This window comes from Centroberyx gerrardi, chromosome 17, assembly GCF_048128805.1.
Source record: "Centroberyx gerrardi isolate f3 chromosome 17, fCenGer3.hap1.cur.20231027, whole genome shotgun sequence".
Lineage (NCBI taxonomy): Eukaryota > Metazoa > Chordata > Actinopteri > Beryciformes > Berycidae > Centroberyx > Centroberyx gerrardi.
In genome coordinates this window covers 2,756,029-2,776,466 of record NC_136013.1, presented here as the reverse complement: position 1 = coordinate 2,776,466, position 20,438 = coordinate 2,756,029, and the positions used below count along the sequence as shown (strand labels likewise).

The following is a 20,438-nucleotide window of genomic DNA, read 5'->3' as shown; positions in this document are numbered from 1 at the left end:
TGAGATTTTAAACTGACTGTGGGTCCAACGTTTCAGAACAGAATTTCACCAAATAGCCTTTTTATTGACAGAAGAGTAGTGGAGGGATACCATTTAGGAGAGATAGTTCCTATTTGGGATCTAGTTTTATTTTTAAACACTAGTGTAGAAGGAGAATAGAAAGAAGCAAAATGCAAAATGATGACCCAGGATGCTTTGCTGTCTTAAAAGCAGGATCTGTTGTTGAGTCTGTTCACAAAAGTATTAAATGTAAAAGTTTTCAGGCAATTTTTGTGGCTCATTCAAACGCTACAAACTCGCATCACATTTTAAAATATCTTCCTACAAGTCATTTGGCATGACAGTAAAAGCACTACAGGCTTCATTCTCAGTTTAATAAAAATAAATCTTTCGTCTGCTCCAGTATTTTGTAACTCCAGAAAGTCCCACAGAGCCGGTGACATCACAGCCCGTCTCTCCTGTGGTTGACAGTGTAAACGAAGCTTTCGTTGCTCCACAGCTCTGTATGCACACCAAACATGTTTTTTTTTCTAAGTTAATGGATACTAGGTGTTGTGACTCTGAGCTAATTACATTATGAAATGCCACATTCTCAGTTTAGATTCCCTGAAATGGTCATCTACCCATGGAATGGAAAAATACAGGAAATAATTAACCTTTATACATATCAAACATGTTTTTTTGAGCCTCCTGGAGGTTTCATTGGGAGCCAAATTCGCATATTAGATTCCATGAAATAATCATCGTTAAAGGTGCTACGTCAAGAATTTGTAATCAATATATTATTGTCAAATTAATTGTGATATGTTTGTATCATTACTGTAAACAAATGAGAGCATGGTCGAGATGATTGGTTGCTGTTTTCTCATGCCAGTGGTTTTGTTAGTGCTTCACAAAATTTAGACCACATTTCCCATGATCCCATTGCGTCCTTTTGGAAAGAGGATGTTGCTACTCATCCTCCCTCCCCTACCTAGCAACCACAGCTCAAATTACATTTATGCATTAACATTTTTAAACACCAAATTCTCATGTTAGTGATCCCTGAAATGCTCTCCTCACCGTCAGCGTGTCCCGGTGCTCCAGCAGGGCGGAGCGGGAGGTCGAGGCGTCGTGGATGTTTACAGCGCGCAGTTTGTTCTCAGCCTGCGCCAGCCACAACAGCATGGAGTGCAGCGTCTCCTGAAACTCCTGCAGGAGGAACGAGACAAACTTGTAGCGACCTGAATGTGTTACAGATTGAGAGTGCGATGCGGGCGTTGGACCCCTCCCCTCCTCTCCTCTCCTCTCCGGGTCTATCCCGTCGTCCCTACCTGGCACTGCATGAGGGCGCCGTGCAGCCGCCGCTCCCAGCTCTCCAGGCCGGCGCACGCCTGCGTCCAGCTGTGGTTGGCGGAGCGCAGGCCGTCCTGCAGCTCCCTCAGCTCGGCGCTGTCGCCCCGCTGGAAGTGACGGCTGCTCAGGTTGATGGAGATCATCAGACACTTGTAGCTGTTGAAGCTCTTCTGCATCTCCTGGGTGGAGGAAGGGGAAGAGATTATGTCAAAGTCTAAGATATGACAGTGCATTTACACTTAGGCTTACACTTAGCCCATAACATCTCCAGGGTGTCTGCAAGTTTCATCAAGTTAAATCTAAGACTTACCAAGATCTTTTCAATGCAAGTTAAAGCGAAATATAAGACGGATTTTGCCACTGACATGAACGTGAGTATGAAAAAACACTGTTGTCCTATTATTGTACTGGTCTATGTGACAAACTGAATTCTCAATTGAAGGCAGAAGAAGAAACTGCAACATTTGTAGGACCTGTAAAACTTAAAGTCTGTATTCAACAGTATTTAAGGACTTCTTAGATCTTGAATTTAGGCATCAAATCCAAGACATTTTAAGACTGTTTCAGGACGTGCAGACACGCTGATCTCACCCAGCAGCTCCCATCTTCATCATCAATCTCAACAACAAAATTAATTAGGCCATTACAAAATCATTTAAATCAGGATGAAAATCCCTTGAAGCACCCCAATCATGTTGGATTGTTTGTGTCTCGCACTTCAATCAATTCAATTCAGTTCCATTCCATTTGATTCAATTTGCTTAGCTTTATTCATCCAAACTGGGTGCTTTTCAAGGCAATTTTCATCACAAACATGTTATGCATCTCACCACTTACCTCTACATGAAACATCAAAACATGACGCAAACACAACAGCAGGCTGGTCGGATATCAGAAAAAGCAGCACTTTCCCACCAGTTCCTGAAGCACTTGAACATATCTAACATAACTAATCAAGAATTTTCTGCTTTTGTGCATCCGACCCGGTTAAGAAGTCCCACTGCTCTCGTTGTTACCTTGAGTCTCCTGATGTTGACCTCCATGTCTCGGATGCTGGTGGACGGCGCGATCCGCTGCAGCCTCTCCAGCTCCGGCAGCACCCGCGCCAACCAGGAAGTGACATCACAGAGGTCAGAGTTGAGCTTCTGCCACTGCTCCAGGTCCTGCTTGATGTCCGACTTGTTGCCGTAGGATTGAGCTTGTAGCAGCTCCCAGCGCTCTATCACACCTGCAGATAAATACAGGTTAGAACGATGAAATGCTCTTAAGCGTATGTTTGTCTCGTCTCTTTAATTAAGTCAGAAGCTCTGAGTCTGTCTTTGGCCTGTTCTGGTCCGCTCAGTCTGCTATTTTCAATTCCAGGAAGTCAAACAGAGTGGTGCATCTCACTCTCTATCGTCTCAGGCCGCGGTCTACCTGTGCTGGTCTGTTTGTCGGCTGTGCTGCTGGTGAGACCCTGATCCTCCAGCTCCTCCTCGTCATTCAGGATCAGCTTGACTCTCTTCAGACTGCTGATGCTGCCGCTGCACTCCGACATCAGCTTAGCCTGGACACAGGGAACACACAGGACACACCGTTAACTAAACACTTAACTAATAATAGATTAACTGTATAGTAAGAACCTTAGTAGTAGCTTATAGAACTATATTGGGCCGATATTGGTGTGATATAGTACTACTGCTACTACTTTTTGAATATGTTCAAATTTAAAGATATTGAATACTGGCGCAAAATATAAACTAGCGTTAATTCTAAAATATTAGCAGCAGGTACACTGCCCATCAAAAGTTTGGGGACACCTAGCTTTTGAACACTTTGATCAACATGAAGCTGAGTGTTGAAGAAATATATCCAAATTATTAGGAAATAGATATGTTATGTTAACAAAAGCATTGCAGACATGTTTTTTCCTTATTTCTTAATTGAAAAATAACAGAGAAAATCAAATAGTACTTTGAAAATTTTAAAAAGGCGAGGTGTCCCCAAACTTTTGACGGCGGTATGACTCTTGAAAAACCCATATCTGTTAAACCCTAAAACATTTTGATCTGGAATTGGACACGAATGACACAGTGCAAGTGTGTGCGTGTGTGTGTGTGTGTGTGTGTGTGTGTGTCCTTACATAGCCCTGCTGGTGGAAGGGTGTGCTGGTGGTGTGTGTGGGGGAGGAGCCCAGGCCGCCGATGATTTCCCGGGGAAGTCGTTTCCTCTCCGGGGAGCCGGGCTGGTGCCAGCTGGGCGGGTCCGTCACCGACTTCACTGAGAAGAGGGAAAGGTAGAGAGAAAAGTCAAAAAAAAATAAAATTACATTTTGAAGGGAGAGATATAGAAAGAGAGAATAAGAGAGAGGGAGGAAAAACAGAGAAAGAGAGAGACAGAAGGAGAAATTCAGAGATATAAAGAAGGAATTAGAGAGAGAGAGAAAATGAATCAGTGAGAAACAGAGAGAGACTCAGAAAGAGAGTAAGAAAGAAAGGATAGAGAAAGAGATTAAGAATAAGGCCACAGGATTTATCAGTGATCATGGATATCTTGTGCTTCATCCATCATCACCATCATCAACCATCTGATACATGCATAAAACTGAAACAACTATCAATAACATGCAAAAACAGCAGCAAAAACCAAACATTATTTGCAAAAAATGAATAAAATCCAGTGCCATATCATGCAAGTTTCATATGTGAACTTACAGCGCCTTGAAAAAGTATTCAACTATTTATTGACTTTTTGCACATTTTGTTGTGCTATGAAGTTATTTCAAAATACATTTATTCAGGATTTTATATCTCAAACTGTGTTGAAGTATTGGTACTGGTGGACCGTCCATCCTACACCCTAAAATACCATTGAGTCAGATTAAGGGAGCTGGTCTCCGCTTTGTTAGCAAGAAAGACAATTAAAAAAAAAAGTTTAAATGGAAAACATTGTTCAGAAGCACTAAATACAATCTAAACATGACATCTGAGTAAAGGATGATAAGAAATGTTGAGCACATTTTTGCTAGTGTGGCAATTTAGCTCAAACATTTTAATTTCATGCTTTAACATACATTTCTACGTTTGTTTTCACTTTGATGGAACAGATTGCTTTTGCACAGAACTCAGACAAAACATCCTGCAAGAATTAATTTTGAAATAACTTCAAAGCACAACAAAATGTGCAAAAAGTCAAGGGGGGTGAACACTTCTGCAAGGCGCTGTACGCAGACTGTAAGCAGACGCCACAAGACACAAAACACTGAAAAAAAACTGACAAACTTGTTAAGTTATTTTATCTTGCATCCAGACTTATCAAGCTTATTTTTGGATTTTTTTTGTCAAATCTTCTTACTGCACTGGCTGATAATTTTACTGGTTTCAACAAATTTGCCTTTTTTTCAGGAGAATGTAACTTTCAGGACATTTACTTGGTAAAAGTGAAAGTTTCTTGTTTCAAGATTTTCTTCATTGTTTCATAATGATTTCTTGAAAGAAGTCATATCGGCATGTATCAAGTGAAATTTATTGAAACCAGCAAGATTATCTGCCAGTGCAGTGAGATAATTTGACTAAAAATATCATGAAATAAGCTTGATAGGTCTGGAAACAACTTAAAATCACTGGACAGCTTGTAATTTTTTGCAGTGAAGATATATAAAAACGAGGCAAAATGTGACAAGGGAAGATGGGTAATAAAGGTGGGGACGGGAGGGAGGGGTGCAGCCGGATGGGGTGGGGGTGGGGGTCGGGGTGGGGGTGGGGGTCGGGGTGGGGGTGGGGGTGGGGGGGGGTCATGCCTGGCACATAGTGAGGCAGACGCATGCAGGAGGCAGAGTGCCTACCCGAGGCTGCTCTCAATGCTTTGGCTGTCGCTTTAACAAAGGACTCTGAGCTCTCTGTGACTTCTACATCTGCAAGAAAGAATGGAAGTCAACGGACCCGGATCGCTTTTCTCTACAGAACGGAAGTCAGCAAGAGTTACGAAGATATTTTTAGGAACACCGAAGAACGAAAGTCGACACAACATAAGAGTGCTGTAAGAACGCCAGAGAGTGAGAGGCAAAGGTTTAGTTTCTTGAAATGAAAATCCCCAGGACATACTGATTTTGATTGATTGATTGATTTGGTGTCCCACTCAAGGTCTGCCCATGTACCTTCTTTAAGTGAATGGCACCTTCTCCTTAATAAAATAACAGCATACCAACGATTGTCGTCCTCTATAGGTTTTACAATGGATAAATATTGTCTTAAATGGGAGCAGTACTTCAAGTTTTCTTATTAACGGACACTAATAATGTACATCGATCACCATAATCACCTTTTTTTTCTTTTCTTGTTAGATGTGTATGTGCCAAGGTATACAATACCAGTCAAAAGTTTGGACACACCACATTTTTCTTTATTTTTTACTATTTTCCACATTTTAGAATAACAGTAAAGGCATCAAAACTATGAAATAACACAAATGGAATTATGCAGTGACCAAAAAAAGTGTTAAACAAATCCAAACTATCTTATATTTTAGATTCTTTAAAGTAGCCGCCCTTTGCCTTGATGGAAAGGCAAAGGCTTTGGAAAGAAATTCATACATAGGATCAACTTCACTATTTATATTTGTCTAAGAAACTAATTTCAAGCATTTAGGCAGAAGCCTTTAGATCAAAATGGCTTTAAGAGAATGAAAAACATAGAACATTCAGTCAGGTGGGTCCAGACTTTTGACTGGTGGTGTATGTTCTGTTATATTATGCTCTATGTGCATTGGTACTATACTGTTTTGAAAAAATTTCCATTAAAAATATCAATCACAAAAAAGAAATGAAAATCTCCAGAACTTAATCACTATCCTAGCAACGCCAAACAATGGAACTAAATTTCTCAGGCCCTCTTCTCTTTCCTCTGTGTTTTCAGTGAGGAGTTAGCGCCTGACGAGCAGATCGTTACCTGACAGAGCGCTGAAGAAGGTGGCGTCCTCGTCATCCTCGTGCGACGAAGACCCGCCCACGTCGACGGTGTGGTCCCACTCCAGCGGGATGGAGTCCACGCTGACTGGCGTCTCCCGGCCCGACCGCTCCAGAGGCGGAGCCAGGAGGTGGCACATGGTCTGCCGTCCCGCCGAGGCCCCGCCCACCACCGGACCTTCCTCCTCCTCCTCCTCCTCCTCCTCCTCTTCCTCCTCCTTCCCCCTCTCCCTCCAGGAAGAACCATTGGTCAGATCTGGTGAGTCGTCCAGGTCCGTGTCTCTGTCTGACAGCTCCCGCTCCTCCTCCAGAACCTTAGAGAAGAGTGGAGAGGTCAGAATACTATCTAATAATAATAATAATAATCATAATAATAATAATAACTTTATTTGTATAGCACTTTTCTAAAAAACATTGTTTACAAAGTGTTTTCCAGACAATAAACCCCAAAGTGATGTAACAGACAGTGATGTAAAAGCACCACAATTAAATAAAATAAATTGGAATAAAAAAGAATAAATAAATAGAAAATAGGAATAAAAGGAAATACAAGAGATAAACAGATACAACTAGAAAACAAATAGAGATAGAACTAAATCCTGCACACTGACATGTTTTCTTTTTAACAAAATCACTTTTCTTTAAACAATTTTAAAGTTCTAAAAAAGAAAACGTGATGATATGAATCGCAGTGTAAATCGCAATTGCAATATTCTGTCAAATAACCGCAATTGGATTTTCTGTCTGTCAGTACGGTTCAGCCCTGCTACTGACCGGGCGTCTGTTGACCAGGCGGTGGTGGAAGCGCGCCACCCTGCCGAACACCTCCTGGCAGTAGGAGTGCAGCTCCTCCAGCTCGTCCTCGATCAGCACGGCGTCCAGAGGAGCGCTCTTCTGGATCAGGTTCTCCCCGAACACGATCAGGGCGTCGATCTTGTTGGTGTTCAGGGTGATCTCCTGCTGGAAGCCCTGCGGCGGGACAGAGGGAAGGGGGGGGGGGGGAGTCATTTATATTTAGGGAGTTTAGCTGAGTTTAGTTTAGCTGATTTAGTGCCTCGCTCAAGAACACTTCGTCAAGACACGGGACACTTGTGAGGTTCTGATTATGAAACAGGTTCTGTAACCATTGCAAGCATATGTAATCAAGACTGAGAACTAATGCTTAAAAAAGTGAACTTATGGGCAGAAGGTTGCTGGTTTGAATCCCCCAAAAATCTGGGCGAGGAAGTGAGTGAGACTTGCTCTTCCCTCCTTCGGCAATGACCATCGGGTCGCCCTTGAGCAACAAGGCACAGTGCCCAACAGTGAACGGCTCTGGTAAGACTGGGCAGTTGTGAATGTGTTTAAGAATTTAGTCAAGTCAACTTTATTTGCTTTATAGGGCCTTAAACACAAAACACTTAATTACAAAGCACTTCACAAAGCTAAAAGAACAAGATTGCAGAACAGTAAACAATCTAAAAACTCAAAAAAGACCAGGCACATTTCAAAAAACAGATAAAACACATAAGTCTTTCAATGATTTTTTTTAAAAATAGCAATGGATTCTGCTGACTTAACATTTTGCAATGGCAAAAGCGCAATCAACGCAACCCTCCCGTCCTCCAACTACAAGGCAGTTGCTATGAATAAATATACTTAGTCAACTTCTCTGGCTAAATATAGGTTCAAAATAAGAATTGTGAGCAATATTGCAACTTGACATCTATGAAAAACAGAGCAGACTTACATTGAGCTGCCTCATCTTGTCTTCGATGTCGCTCTCTGAGAAGTGCTCCACGTTGGTGAGCTGGAGGTCCATCTCCGTCAGCCAGACCAGGATCCCCTCCCGCGTGCCTTCAAAGTCCTCTCTCTGGGAGGTAAAGTGCTGCAGGGGGGGAACACAGTGCACACGTTTCATCTCATTATTAAAAAATATTCTTTGGCTTTATTCTTGATTCCACTGTACAACAAATGAATCGACAGCGTTTATACCTTGGGTGAAGATAGAAATTACTTTTAACTATGATCCCTGTTAAAACTCTTTCAGTCATGAAGGTGAGATGTAGATGAAGAGGAGGAGTTAAGGTTAAGGGATTTTCAAGCCTCCTAACAACGTACACTTTTTATAGACCTGGGTCATTATATATTCAAATAAATCTTAGCCAACACCTTCCAGGTCCCCGCAATTTCAGGTGTGCTAAACAAGTGCAGGTTGGAGTATTAGAGTATTGAGTCTGGAGGATTATTTCTCGGAGGCAGAAATAATCTCACATCTCTAACTCCAGTTGGGTTAAACCTCGGTGGGCGGAGCCAAAGAACAACAGTTTTTCCAGCAAAGTAACATTAGACTGAAGCTCAGTGGAAAAGACAAGAGGTAAGAGAGGAGGAAGCTAATATTATGAAGCCTAGCGCTCTGCTACTGACTGAAAAAATACAATCTAGTCATACTAAGTTATCTAGGTTAGCTAGTTAGCCTAGCTGACCTTCAAGTTCAAACTAGCCATACTAGCCTATAGCTATCTAGGTAAGATAGTTAGCTAGCTGCTGACATCATGAATGTCGTGGTCATGAATGAATGAAAAAATAAGTAATCATTTATATTTTTTATTTATATAGTGACCAGATTCAAGTTTTCCAGTTAAAACTGTGGTTATTTAGCTCCGCCCACTGAGGTTTAATTCAACCAATCAGATAATTTCTGCCTCCTAGAAATGTTTGCGTGACTAAATCTCCAATCTGCGAATAAAGTATATTTTCAAATATACTGAAACACTGGACCCAGTTCTGAATATACTGTATGTTCCCATGATGTGAATTTGGCTTCTATGGACTGAGTCAGCAGAGGAAGACGGGTCAGCCAGATCCAATCAGCGGAGTTCTTTCATCACACGGCATCTTTATAAAGCAACATAAACATCCTCCATCTGGTGACCGCCACATGCCGCGGTGAAACAGCTGCCTGGCAACGTGACCGGCCGCCTCGTCACCGTCTGAGAGGCGACCTCAATCCTGACGGCTTAGGACCGGCCCGGGAGCAGAGACGACTCGCATCACGGCAGAGATCAGGTGGGACCGTCTGATATGTGTTGTTGATGTTTGATTTCTGATTTTTATCTCACTCTGTTGTCCTAATTGCACCATTTGTTTTTTTCATTTTTATAGGGATAAAAAGGCACAACTTTAAAAAGTAGTGCAAGGTGGAATTAACTAAATTGAGTAAACCCGACATAGCTCACTGCTGATCCTTGCCATATGGGCTTTGTTATAAAGGTACAAATTCCTATTCAGGCTCGAAATAACTGTGACCTGTTTTCCACCCAGTTTGTTTTCTCAAGGCACCTAAACCTGACAACTGACAGGATTACAGCATCTTTTTACATTTCATATGGACTAAGTGTTCCAAAGATTAGGAACAACCGCTCTGTCCTTGAAATAGACTGACCGGGTGAATCCAGGTGAAAGCTATGATCCCTCACTGACTTCATTTATTAAATCCACTTCTGTGACCAAGAGGTTAAAGAAGGACAGAGAGGTTAAAGTAGGATTTTTAAGCTTTGACACTATTGTGAAACAGATTGTATAAAAGGGAGATGAAGAAGGGCTTCCTAATATTTTGTATACTGATGTAATATTCAAAACAGTCCAAATACATACAGCACAAAACTTATATTCTGTATTTGATTCAGATTTTATATTTTTCTTCTACTGTTTCTGTACTGTTTTCTTTATATATACAGTATATATATTACTGTCTTTATTGGTTTATATTGTCTCTATTCATCTGTCTTTTAACAAAGTACAGAAGCAACCACTAAGCTAAATTCCTATACTTGGCCAATAAAATTATTCTGATTCTGCGCTGTTGTCTTCTTAATAAACCTGTCCTGACAAATCACAATGTGCTAAAAGATGTTTTGAATATTGGTGTTTTACTCAGATTACCTGGTTAAAGCTGATAGGCAAGACTTTTATATAAAAACACATCCGTCTTACCAGCTGAGCATCCCTTCCCCACTAACTGATACCCTGTAGATTCACCCTATTTACTGATGTCACACTACATGATTTATGGGTATTGAAACAATTACCTCCCGCTGACATTTTTGGCCCGCCAACGTGCAAAAGTTGCCTAATGCAGCTTTAAATATCCTTGATGGTTTTATTAGAATCACGTGTGAGTGATCCTGTCAAATTCGGTGGCATTGCACCAATAGGTGGCGCTATAGCAGCATCATACATTTAAATGGCTATAACTCAGGGACCATTATGCCTGATTCACTTCAAATTTTGCATAGTCCATCCTTGCATAAGTCATTCCAATTCCAAAAATCATGGCCATCATCAGCCAATCAGCTTTCACAAGCTTAGCAGTGGTCTATCAGCATGACATTTTATGGGTATCTGCAACTATACACCTTGAACGAGTGTGTCAAATTTGTGAAGAACATATCTACGGTGTGGAATCGATGGACTTGTATGTTATTATTTATGAGGAACTGCCGTATAAAGCCAATCGATCAGTCAACACCTGACCTCTGACCCCTTATCCCACCTTGAGTCTGCGCAGCACGGCGGCCACCCTCTTCTGCAGGCTGTCCCAGCGCTGGTTTCCCTCGTGGACCATCACTTTGAGTTTGCTGGCGGCGTCGGTGCGGTTCTCCCGGGCCAGACGCCGGTACTGCTTGTTCACCAGCTCTAGCTGAGTCAGTCGCTCGTGGACCTGCCTCTGGAACGCCTGGGAGAAGAGAACGGATGAGGAACCATGTGAGTATGAATGAGGAACCATGTGAGTACGGATGAAGAGCCATGTGAGTACGGATGAAGAATCACATGAATCCATTTTGAAGGTTTTTGAGAAGCCAAAGTTTGTGCCGTTGCATCGTCAAACCGAATCATTTTGGGTGTGAATGTGTTGAACTGCCTGAAAGTAAACTGTCTGAAACTATGAATGCAGCAACAAGATGTAGAAACTTTACTCATCTGGAAAACTTTATATTGTTCTTTCATCTCAAATAGAAAAAAGATACGTTAGGATGCAACAATGGCCTTGTCTGAGAATTTGTTTTTATTTATTTAACCTTTTTTAACCTGGTGGTCCCACTATAAACAATAATAATTTAATGTACATAAAAAATACAGCAGTCAGGCAGTAGTCCAATAGCAGCCCAACATGACTGAGGGCCAAGCCTCAATAGAGAAATGAGTCTAAATATCTGGGATGTGATCAGGACAAAGCATAAAATTAAAAATACATTAAAAATAGACAGAAAAAAGACATCCATGAGGATTTTCCTTTGGTTGACTGGTAGATATTTGACACACCTGGATTTAAAAATGCTGTTAGACTTCTGTCTCATGATCCAGTTTTCCAGAGTCAAATAGATTCCCAGAAGTTTAACTGGAATGACTTTTAGGTTTTCTGGTGGTTGAGAGGGCTAGTTGGGTTTTATGAAACCATTTAGCTGATGCTCTTATCCAAAGTGAGTTATAATGAGCAGGTATAGGACACTGGGCTGTTGATGAGTCATGCTAAAGTGAGCGTACTATATGCCGAAGTGATGAAATATTGCTTAAAGAAATCTTAAAGAGTTTTCTGCTCACCTCGAACTTCTTGAGCTCCTCCTTGGCGCTGGTGTAGAGCACGTCGGCGGAGACGGGGTTGGCTGCCGTGAGCTCCGCCGTCTTCAGCCAGTCTTCAAAGCGAGAGTAGTCGTCCAGGAACTTACACCAGAGACGCCACGTCTCCTCGATCCTGCACACAATAAGAGGAATCATTTTTGTTATTTTATTGTTATATCTAGCCTTTATTTAACCAATGCAGGTCAGCTGAGAACAATTTACCAGCCGGGCAGAAGGAAAAAGGCCTTTTGAGAGGCACAAAGTTCAAAGTTCACTGTGCTATACACTCACTGGCCAAAATAATTGGAATTGTGTTGTGTGTGTATGTCAGAAGTAAGTACATTTACTCAAGTACTGTACTTAACTACAATTTTGAGGTACTGGCACTTGAGTATTTCTATTCTGTGAGACTTTCTACTTTTCCTCAGAGTGAAATCTTGTACTTTTTCCTCCACTACATTTAGGTTTTACATGCAAAACATATGATAAGCTCATAAAATATGTTGCATTGTTAGAGTTTAAACTCCCCAACAGTATATGGAGCAGTTAGACCGACAACATTAAAATACTTCTTACAGGTTAATGCTTCAATAATTTAACTCTCTGAAAGAATGAGGACTTTTATGTACATTTTACTGCTAATACTTCTATACTTTTACTTAAGTAAACTTTTGCAGACCTTTTACTTTTAATGGAGTATTTTTCCATTATAGTATTGCTACTTTTACATAAGTATTTGAGATAAAACCCAGCCAGCATACTTGGACTCACATCCCGACTCATGGAAAAACACATAGTTCACAAACAGCTGGGATTTAAAACTACAAGGAGAAGCAGAGCACCACTTCTCCATGGCTGCCGACTGGAGGCAACAGGTAAATGTCAATAAATCAGGTACATATCAATCATTAATGAACATTATCTATTGACAATCTACTGACCTCATCCTCCGCTCCATGGACATGGCGCAGATGTTCCTCCAGCGGCGGTCCAGGCTGCGGGTCGTCTGCTGGATGGAGTCGTTCTCCGAGTCGCTGCCGCAGGCGTCGGCGTCGTGGAGCAGCACATCGCACAGGGTCAGGACCGACGCCACGCCCTCCGTGTGCTGCTCTATGTCCCGCTGCAGGTCCTGCGGGTCAGACACAACACCACAGTCACAACCGGAGACACACAATCACACCTACAGTTTGTTTTCTTCGGTCTGAATCGCAGTGCAAAAGCTGACTTTGTTGCATTTTTGTATTAATTAATTTAAGTTCACACTGAGCAATTACAAGTGAACCAGGACTTGTAAACGAAAGTCATATGGACACACAAGTATCTCGTTTATTGGACAGAGGCAAAACAAATCTGACTCTAGCATGATGAACTTGTCTGTCTCTTCTTCTCTGGTGTTCAAACCAGTTAAAAACACATGAAGAAGTAGCTGAATATGAGCGTCAGTCCAGACAGCGTCCAGGTTGCGAGGATACAATCCCCATACTGATGTGTTGTACTGAGTGTACCGACTGAAAGGGAACATATTTAATGGTGTATTATGGATCCAGACAAAGGTTTGTACTCTTCCCATACCATCGTCATCAATAATTGAATGTTTCTTCAGGCTTTCACTGTCAGTCACAGAGTTGTACAGCAGTCTAGACGATTAGCACCTTGCTCCAAGCACATCAACGTCAGTACCTATTTTTCGTACGTGTGTGTGTGTGTGTGTGTGTGTGTGTACTGTATGGGAGTGTGTGTGTTATGATATACCATTATGGATCCACACAACGGTTAATGGTCCTCCAATACCACTGTCAATAATTGAATGTTTTTTCAGTCATTTGCTGTCAGTCACAGAGTTTTGCAGCAACCTGGATGATTAGTGCCTTGCCCGACGCCAGTTCCCTCTTTTGGTGTGTGTGTGTGTGTGTGTGTGTGTGTGTGAGGCTCACTCCCTGGGGCCTGACAGCACTTTTGTTAGGGCTTGTTTGTTCAAAGTTAGCACTCTCTGGGTTGCCGTGGCGACAGATGGAAGCGTGGAGAGCCCGTCCATACAGGAGTCATTTTAGCCTTCCTTCATCCACTAATGGCAAGACTTCAGCCTTTTCTCAGGAACAGCAGGACGGGAGAGTCTCCTCTCTTTCAGCCTGTGTGGCTCTCCAGCTTGTTCCTCCCTCTCTCTTTCCCCAATTCTCTTTCTGTGTCCTTTTTTCTGCCTGTCAGTCATCTGTCTTTCTCTCTCTCTTTCATGACTGGAACCATTTCCCACTTCCTTTAAGTACTGGTCTCTCTAGCTGTGTTCCCGCGTTCAGACAGGCAGCTCAAATTCGATTTTTTTTTTTAAGTCTGAACAGCAAAAAACATAGATCAGATTTAAAAAGCATTCAAAGGAAATTGGATGATAGCAAGCTAGAGTTTGCGATTTCATCAGTTGTTAAAAAACTTAATGGCATTGTTATTGTTGTGTCTCCATAAAGCTTTTATCGCTAAATCTAGCTTGCTATCATCCAATTCCTTTGCCATTTTGGTCGTTGTTGTCACGCTCTAATGGCATCATAACTAGGTTTGTCCCGCCTACATCGACCATCCAATCAGGTGTGTCGGACAGTATCTGTCCGAAATAGCAGCCGGTGGATAGACTTGCTTCCAGACGGCTATGAATCACCGTGCAAATTCAAAAAGTGCTAAAGACTGAGATCTATGGGGGCTGGACACCAGGCGAGGTCAGAACAAGAAACAGCCAAACTTCCATGTTATTAGCTTACTGCTAGTGCCCAGAGTCGTTGGATAGAAAACACACACTCGGTCAGCGTGCGCACGCCTGCGTTGCAATTATAGTGTCACACAAATCCAATCTGATCACTTAAATTACAATGAACAGTGGACAACGGACAGTCAGCCTTAAAGATCAAATTTGGAAAACAAATCTGATTTGCCTGCTGTCTGAACATAATGACTGTTCCTCTTTTCTGTCCCGTCAACCCGCTCTCATATTCTGAACCGTTTCTCTGTTCATACAAGCAGTGGTGTAGCAGACTAAAAATGGACAAGCAGACTAAAGTCCATTTCCTGTGCACAGCGGACCCTCTGCTCCTGACACACAGCCCACTTCACATCTCTCTGTCACAGCTTCCAGCCCCACAAAAAAAGCCTTTTCTGCAGCTTGCTGGGACTTTACTTTGCAAGGCGCTGCACACAACACTCTTCACTCTTCAGGCATTGTGCTCAGGGCCAGGACAGGGCGAGGAAAGCATTAAGATTTGAGACGCAGGTTTGTGACCAGCCACCAGTTTGAATCAATAGAACAACTGGGGGAATCTGGGTAGGAAAAGTGAGTGAGTGAAGCTTTCCTGCCCTAATAAATACCCTCAAAGATGCTTCACAGTGGGGATTTCACAGTCTGCTCTTTCCCCTGTGCAAAGTTAAAACAAGTTTCCCCTGGTTGACATGTGCACTCAATCTTTATTTATTTAGCACCTTTCTAAAACAAGGTTACAAAGTGCTTTACAAGAGACGAAAGAGCAGTAAAGGACCATACAGCTGACTTGATTTGCAAGTGGTCTTAAAAGTTTTAAACAGCGTCTTAAAACCCCATCTTTCTTTATCCTGGCTTTCCATTGATTTATTGTTTTTATCATCTCTGTTTAACTTCTTTCTGTATATTTTATGTTTGGTTGCGTATTGTGTTCTGTGATTATCCTATTATGCTTATATTGTTGTCGCTCTTTTTGTGAAGCACTTTGTAACCCTTGGTTTCGAAAGATGCTGTATAAATAAAGTCTTAACATATCAGGATCTATACTGGAAGAAGCTGAGCTCATTACGTTTTTCCACATGGTAGTAATTAGTGCGCTTGTTAGCAAATACAGAGTCTGATTTTTAACTTACAAGATGTTAAACCAATTTAATACTTAATAAATGTACTCATGATTGAGTCATTTATTGGTCACAACATCTCCTTCAAATCAAACCCATCCTGACCAGGTGTTTCCACCCACCTGCTGCTCGGCCAGCTTCCTCTGGATCTCGTCGCTGTGGCAGACGCTGTAGACCAGCGGCTTGGCCAGCTCCGCCTCGACACGGGACAGCCACGTCCGCAGGTTGCTCATGTTCTTATCCAGCTGCTGCACCGTCACCAGTGTCTCCTTCAGCTTCCTCACCCTGGGGAAGAAGAAAACTTGTATTATACAAGATGTAGTTTCAATCAGTTTGACTGGTCAAAGATGTGTTCCAACTGAGGTGATAATTCCCCTAAAACCAAAAACTTGTCATTGGTTGTTATGCTAACGCCTCTGATAACCAGAAGCTTTCTTTCTTCTGGTGCCTTATGCCACGTTCACACCACAGGCCTTCATGCTCAAGTCCAAATTGCTGCTCATGCCTGATTTTTTTGGATGACTGTTCATATCTATTCTATAATACAATATAGCAACATATATATATATAACAACATATATGATACCAATGACAGCTATGTCCAAATGACATGCATGGAAATAACAAAAGATATCACATCTGTTTTTGTGCCTACACTCCTGCTTGTTTCCAACACATTTCAGCTACAGCATGTGCCTTTAAGTTTTGACTGAATTGAGGCGTCTTCCCAAATACCAGTCAAGCTACTCGTCTTTCTTTCTTTCCATTGTTGTGTCTCACTAACCCTAACCCTAACCCAGCCGTCAGCGCCAAAATGATGACAAATGTCTCTGGGGAATGACGAAAGATTTATGGCAATGCTGACAAATTCTGATTTGAACGTTCAAATAAACAAATATAGCATGGAGGTCTCATGCCTCGGGATCCAGTTTTGTAGCACATATCCACGTGGTCCAGATCGGAATTGAAAAAATGCGACTCCATGCAGCTTTTTACTGTTCAACATCATTAGAAAACATCAGATGTGTCACATGGCAGAATTAGGACACATTAAGCCTTACAGTATCATGAGTGCACACATTTTAGATGGCCGACTATTTTCTTCATTCAATCGGCATCAGTTTCCTTCACTTAACCACAATTCAGCCACAGGAATAGTTTTTTCATATATTGTCAGAATCTGCTTTGTTTGCGTTTGTTTATGTGCTAGAAGTGATTTTCAGACTGTTCCTCCAGACAATGGAAGTGAATGGAGAGAGAAAAAAAAACACAATTCTCCAGTCTCCTCTACCGGAGCAACAGATCACAGAATCACTGATTTGTGGGTTTTATCATGGAGGAAGATACACAACCCAAGATACTACCAGAGTTCAACATCAGTTTAATCTGTGTTCTCACTATGCTCTACCCCTCACTCATTAAGCTATACTATAGTATTGTGTCTGGAATAAGTGTGGGAAGTGCTGCTATCATTCTCCCACATGACACAACAGGAGCCGTTATGGCCGAGGCTGACCTACATCTGACTGTTCTGCTGAATGAAGTCTGGGAGACGGACTGGAGCGGCAGCATTCCAGTTCAACTCTCTGGTCAGTGACCTACATCACTGCATCCTGCTGCACGCACCGACACAATACACACACACACACACACACACAGAGGAGACACTGCACCGGCATGTGACTCAGAGCATTCCACCAAACCCTCTCACAAAGAAATGAGTCTGTGTGTGTGTGTGTGTGTGTGCAGGCACGCTTGTGTGTATGACATGAACATTGTCTGACCCCTTCATCACAGTATTATGTGGTAGGTTAGCATATATCTCAGTTTGTTTTGTTTGTGTGTGTGTGTGCGTGCGTGCATGTGAGTGTATGACTGCAACATTGACATTGTGTTTTTTAACCTTGTCTTTGACGTGAATCAAATGATGCTGTGGGTTACTAAACGTCATTCTGATTCAGACACCACTGCTGTTTTCTATCTTACTGTCATATGTTAGTAAGCTATTAAATCCATCCTGATGCGTGTGTATGTGCATGTTCATAAAACACTAAAGCGCATTTTATACTTTAATGAAAATAGTGTCTCTGCAGTTAAACTGATGCTATTTGTCTCTGCTAACTTAAATGTAAGCACCGCCGCTTTTTTACATTTGCGCTTTACATTTGGTTCACGTTACGCTCAACTATAAAATGCTCTTAACACCAAAACACTCCCGTCCCACCAGCATAGCAAACTGCTCTGTCGCTGACTGCATCAGATCCCATGCTGGTTTAGACACTATTCAAGGTGAGCGGTCCATGTTCACCAGCAGCAGGCTGATGCAACACACAGGCAACAAGCTGCTGTTTTAACACCGACATCAACAGAAAACACAAGACACTGACCAGCTGCACTTTCTGCAACATTTGCACACTTTCATTTTCAAATGTAAAATCTGCATACCGGCTCTATTTATCAGTGTTTAATGATTAATATGTATGCACATGCTTTGCACTTTGATTAAGAAGAAGAAGAAGAAGAAGAAGAAGACTATTTTGTGTCTCGCACAATGAGTCAGACAATTAAGAATTTCTAATTCTGACGCTGATGCTTCACCAGTCTGCAATAACACAGAAACAGAACAGGAAGGTAATGTACCTGTCCTATATTTGGCTCGGTAAGGATCGCTGAGGAATCTGCGCGTGTGTTTCTGCGTGTGTGTGTGTGTGTGTGTGTGTGTGTGTGTGTGTGTATGCACATGCAGGTGTGAGCTGAAGTAGCTTACGGTTGCATGCAGCCATGTGAGGATGTGTGATAGCAGAGGAATCTGAGGGGAGACAGTAACATCCAACACACTCAGACATACCGGAGCCATCATGGACGGACATTAAAAGGCTCATCACACACACTCACACACACACACACACACACACACCTGCCGTCCACGCTGCCAGCCCGCATAAATACCCCCACATCGAGGCGGCGACCTGAATTCCCGCTGCATGACACGGCTCTCCTCTCCTCTCCTCTCCTCCGCCTGCCTGCCTGCACCGACAAAGCCCAGCCCATCCCCCTTCCTCCTCGCTCTCCATCTCTTCCCCCCCTCTCCCTCCCTCCTCTTCTTCTTCTCTCTCTTTCACACAGACGCGATCACACAACACCCGATCTGCTCCCCTTTTCACCCGGCTGCCTGTTCAGTCCCGTGCTGGCCGGGTGCGCAGGGGCGTGATAAGGGCCGGGGGATCGGGGCGAGCGGTACTTACAGGCTGGTGAGGAGGCTACTCCATGGCGACGGTTCATCCGCTAGCGAGCAGTCACATACACACACACACACACACACACACACACACACACACACACACCCCCTCTGCAGTCCGCCTGTCCCCTCCTCCCCTCTCTCCATCCTGCCTCCTCACTCCTCCTCCTCCTCCTCTCCCAGCCTCAGCCTCACCGGATGGAAAACACACACAGGTTCATTCAAGGATTCACACCCATTCTAACTCCGGGTACATGGAAGTAATGCAGCCGAAGAGTTCCTTATTCTCCAGTTGGAGAATTAATTTGCACAACTACACTACCAGACAAAAGTTTGGACACATTTTTCTTTATTTTTCCTATTTTCCACGTTTTAAAATAACAGTAAAGACATAAAAAACTATGAAATAACACAAATGGAATTATGCAGTGACCAAAAAAGTGTTAAACAAATCAAAACTATCTTATATTTTAGATTCTTTGCCTTGATGGAAAGGCAAAGGCTTTGGAAAGAAATTCATACATAGGATCAACTTCACTATTTATATTTGTCTAAGAAACTAATTTCAAGCATTTAAGCAGAAGCCTTTAGATCAAAATGGCTTTAAGAGAATGAAAAAGATAGAACATTCAATCAGGTGAGTCCAAACTTTTGACTAAAACATAACCTTAAGTTCATCATTCTATTTCTTTAAAATATACAGGATCCAGTCTGTTAAAGTGATATCATCTCTGATCAACCAAACACCTAAGATATCTGATTTCCTTCAAAAAGTGCCATTTTATTTTTATTTGTGGTATTAATCATTCTGTTTGAGAGTTCGTGTGTCAATTTTTTAAAAATATGTCTCATTTTGGAACGGAACTGATATGATGGGTGTTATGACTTTAAGAGGAGAAAAGCTAAGGAATAAAAGCTTTGGCTCATCCAGTATTAAAGACTAATTACTTTTATCATAACAGCAGATTTCACGCTGACATGTCACCGCTCCTCAGCAACACACAGGTTCAAGACACAACTAATAACGAAACTCCTCACGACACAAACAACAATAACAACCCGTTACTTACAAGGTCTTAAAACTCTCAGAGAGGCCTCTATGACTATAATGAAGAATTAGAGATCTATTTGAAGTATGATTTATAAAATATACAACACCAAATACAATGTGAAAGTGTATTTTAGCGCTAAAAAAAAAGGATAAAGAAAATATCTGATTAAAAAAGAAAAATGCACAGATCACGATTTTAAGATAGAGGGCTCAAGTGTGTCTTGGCGCGTGTGTGTGTGTGTGTGTGTGTGTGTGTGTGTGTCTGCATGCATGTGTGTGGAAATCAGAGCTCCATGGTAACTCAGAAGGACCAAAAATCTTTGCTCGGAGTCACTGGAAAGGGTAGAAAAGTAGATATTTCACCTGTTGGAAATCAAAATGATCTATCAGACCCGTCCCGCACCAACAGGGTC

General features: G+C 42.1%; 1 protein-coding gene across 1 annotated transcript in view; it reads right to left on the bottom strand.

Moving 5' to 3' along the window:
- LOC144542548 (nesprin-2-like) overlaps positions 1 to 20,438 on the bottom strand; it is a 38,807-nt gene that overhangs the window by 5,109 nt on the left and 13,260 nt on the right. The window contains exons 5-16 of the mRNA XM_078289482.1: positions 15,859 to 16,021; positions 12,820 to 13,007; positions 11,861 to 12,011; positions 10,812 to 10,994; positions 8,007 to 8,144; positions 7,052 to 7,246; positions 6,261 to 6,591; positions 3,458 to 3,594; positions 2,752 to 2,881; positions 2,352 to 2,563; positions 1,314 to 1,514; positions 1,063 to 1,191 (exon numbers count right to left, since the gene is read on the bottom strand). Coding sequence (XP_078145608.1) covers positions 1,063 to 1,191; positions 1,314 to 1,514; positions 2,352 to 2,563; positions 2,752 to 2,881; positions 3,458 to 3,594; positions 6,261 to 6,591; positions 7,052 to 7,246; positions 8,007 to 8,144; positions 10,812 to 10,994; positions 11,861 to 12,011; positions 12,820 to 13,007; positions 15,859 to 16,021 — 2,158 coding nt within the window. The remainder of the gene's footprint in view (positions 1 to 1,062; positions 1,192 to 1,313; positions 1,515 to 2,351; positions 2,564 to 2,751; positions 2,882 to 3,457; positions 3,595 to 6,260; positions 6,592 to 7,051; positions 7,247 to 8,006; positions 8,145 to 10,811; positions 10,995 to 11,860; positions 12,012 to 12,819; positions 13,008 to 15,858; positions 16,022 to 20,438) is intronic.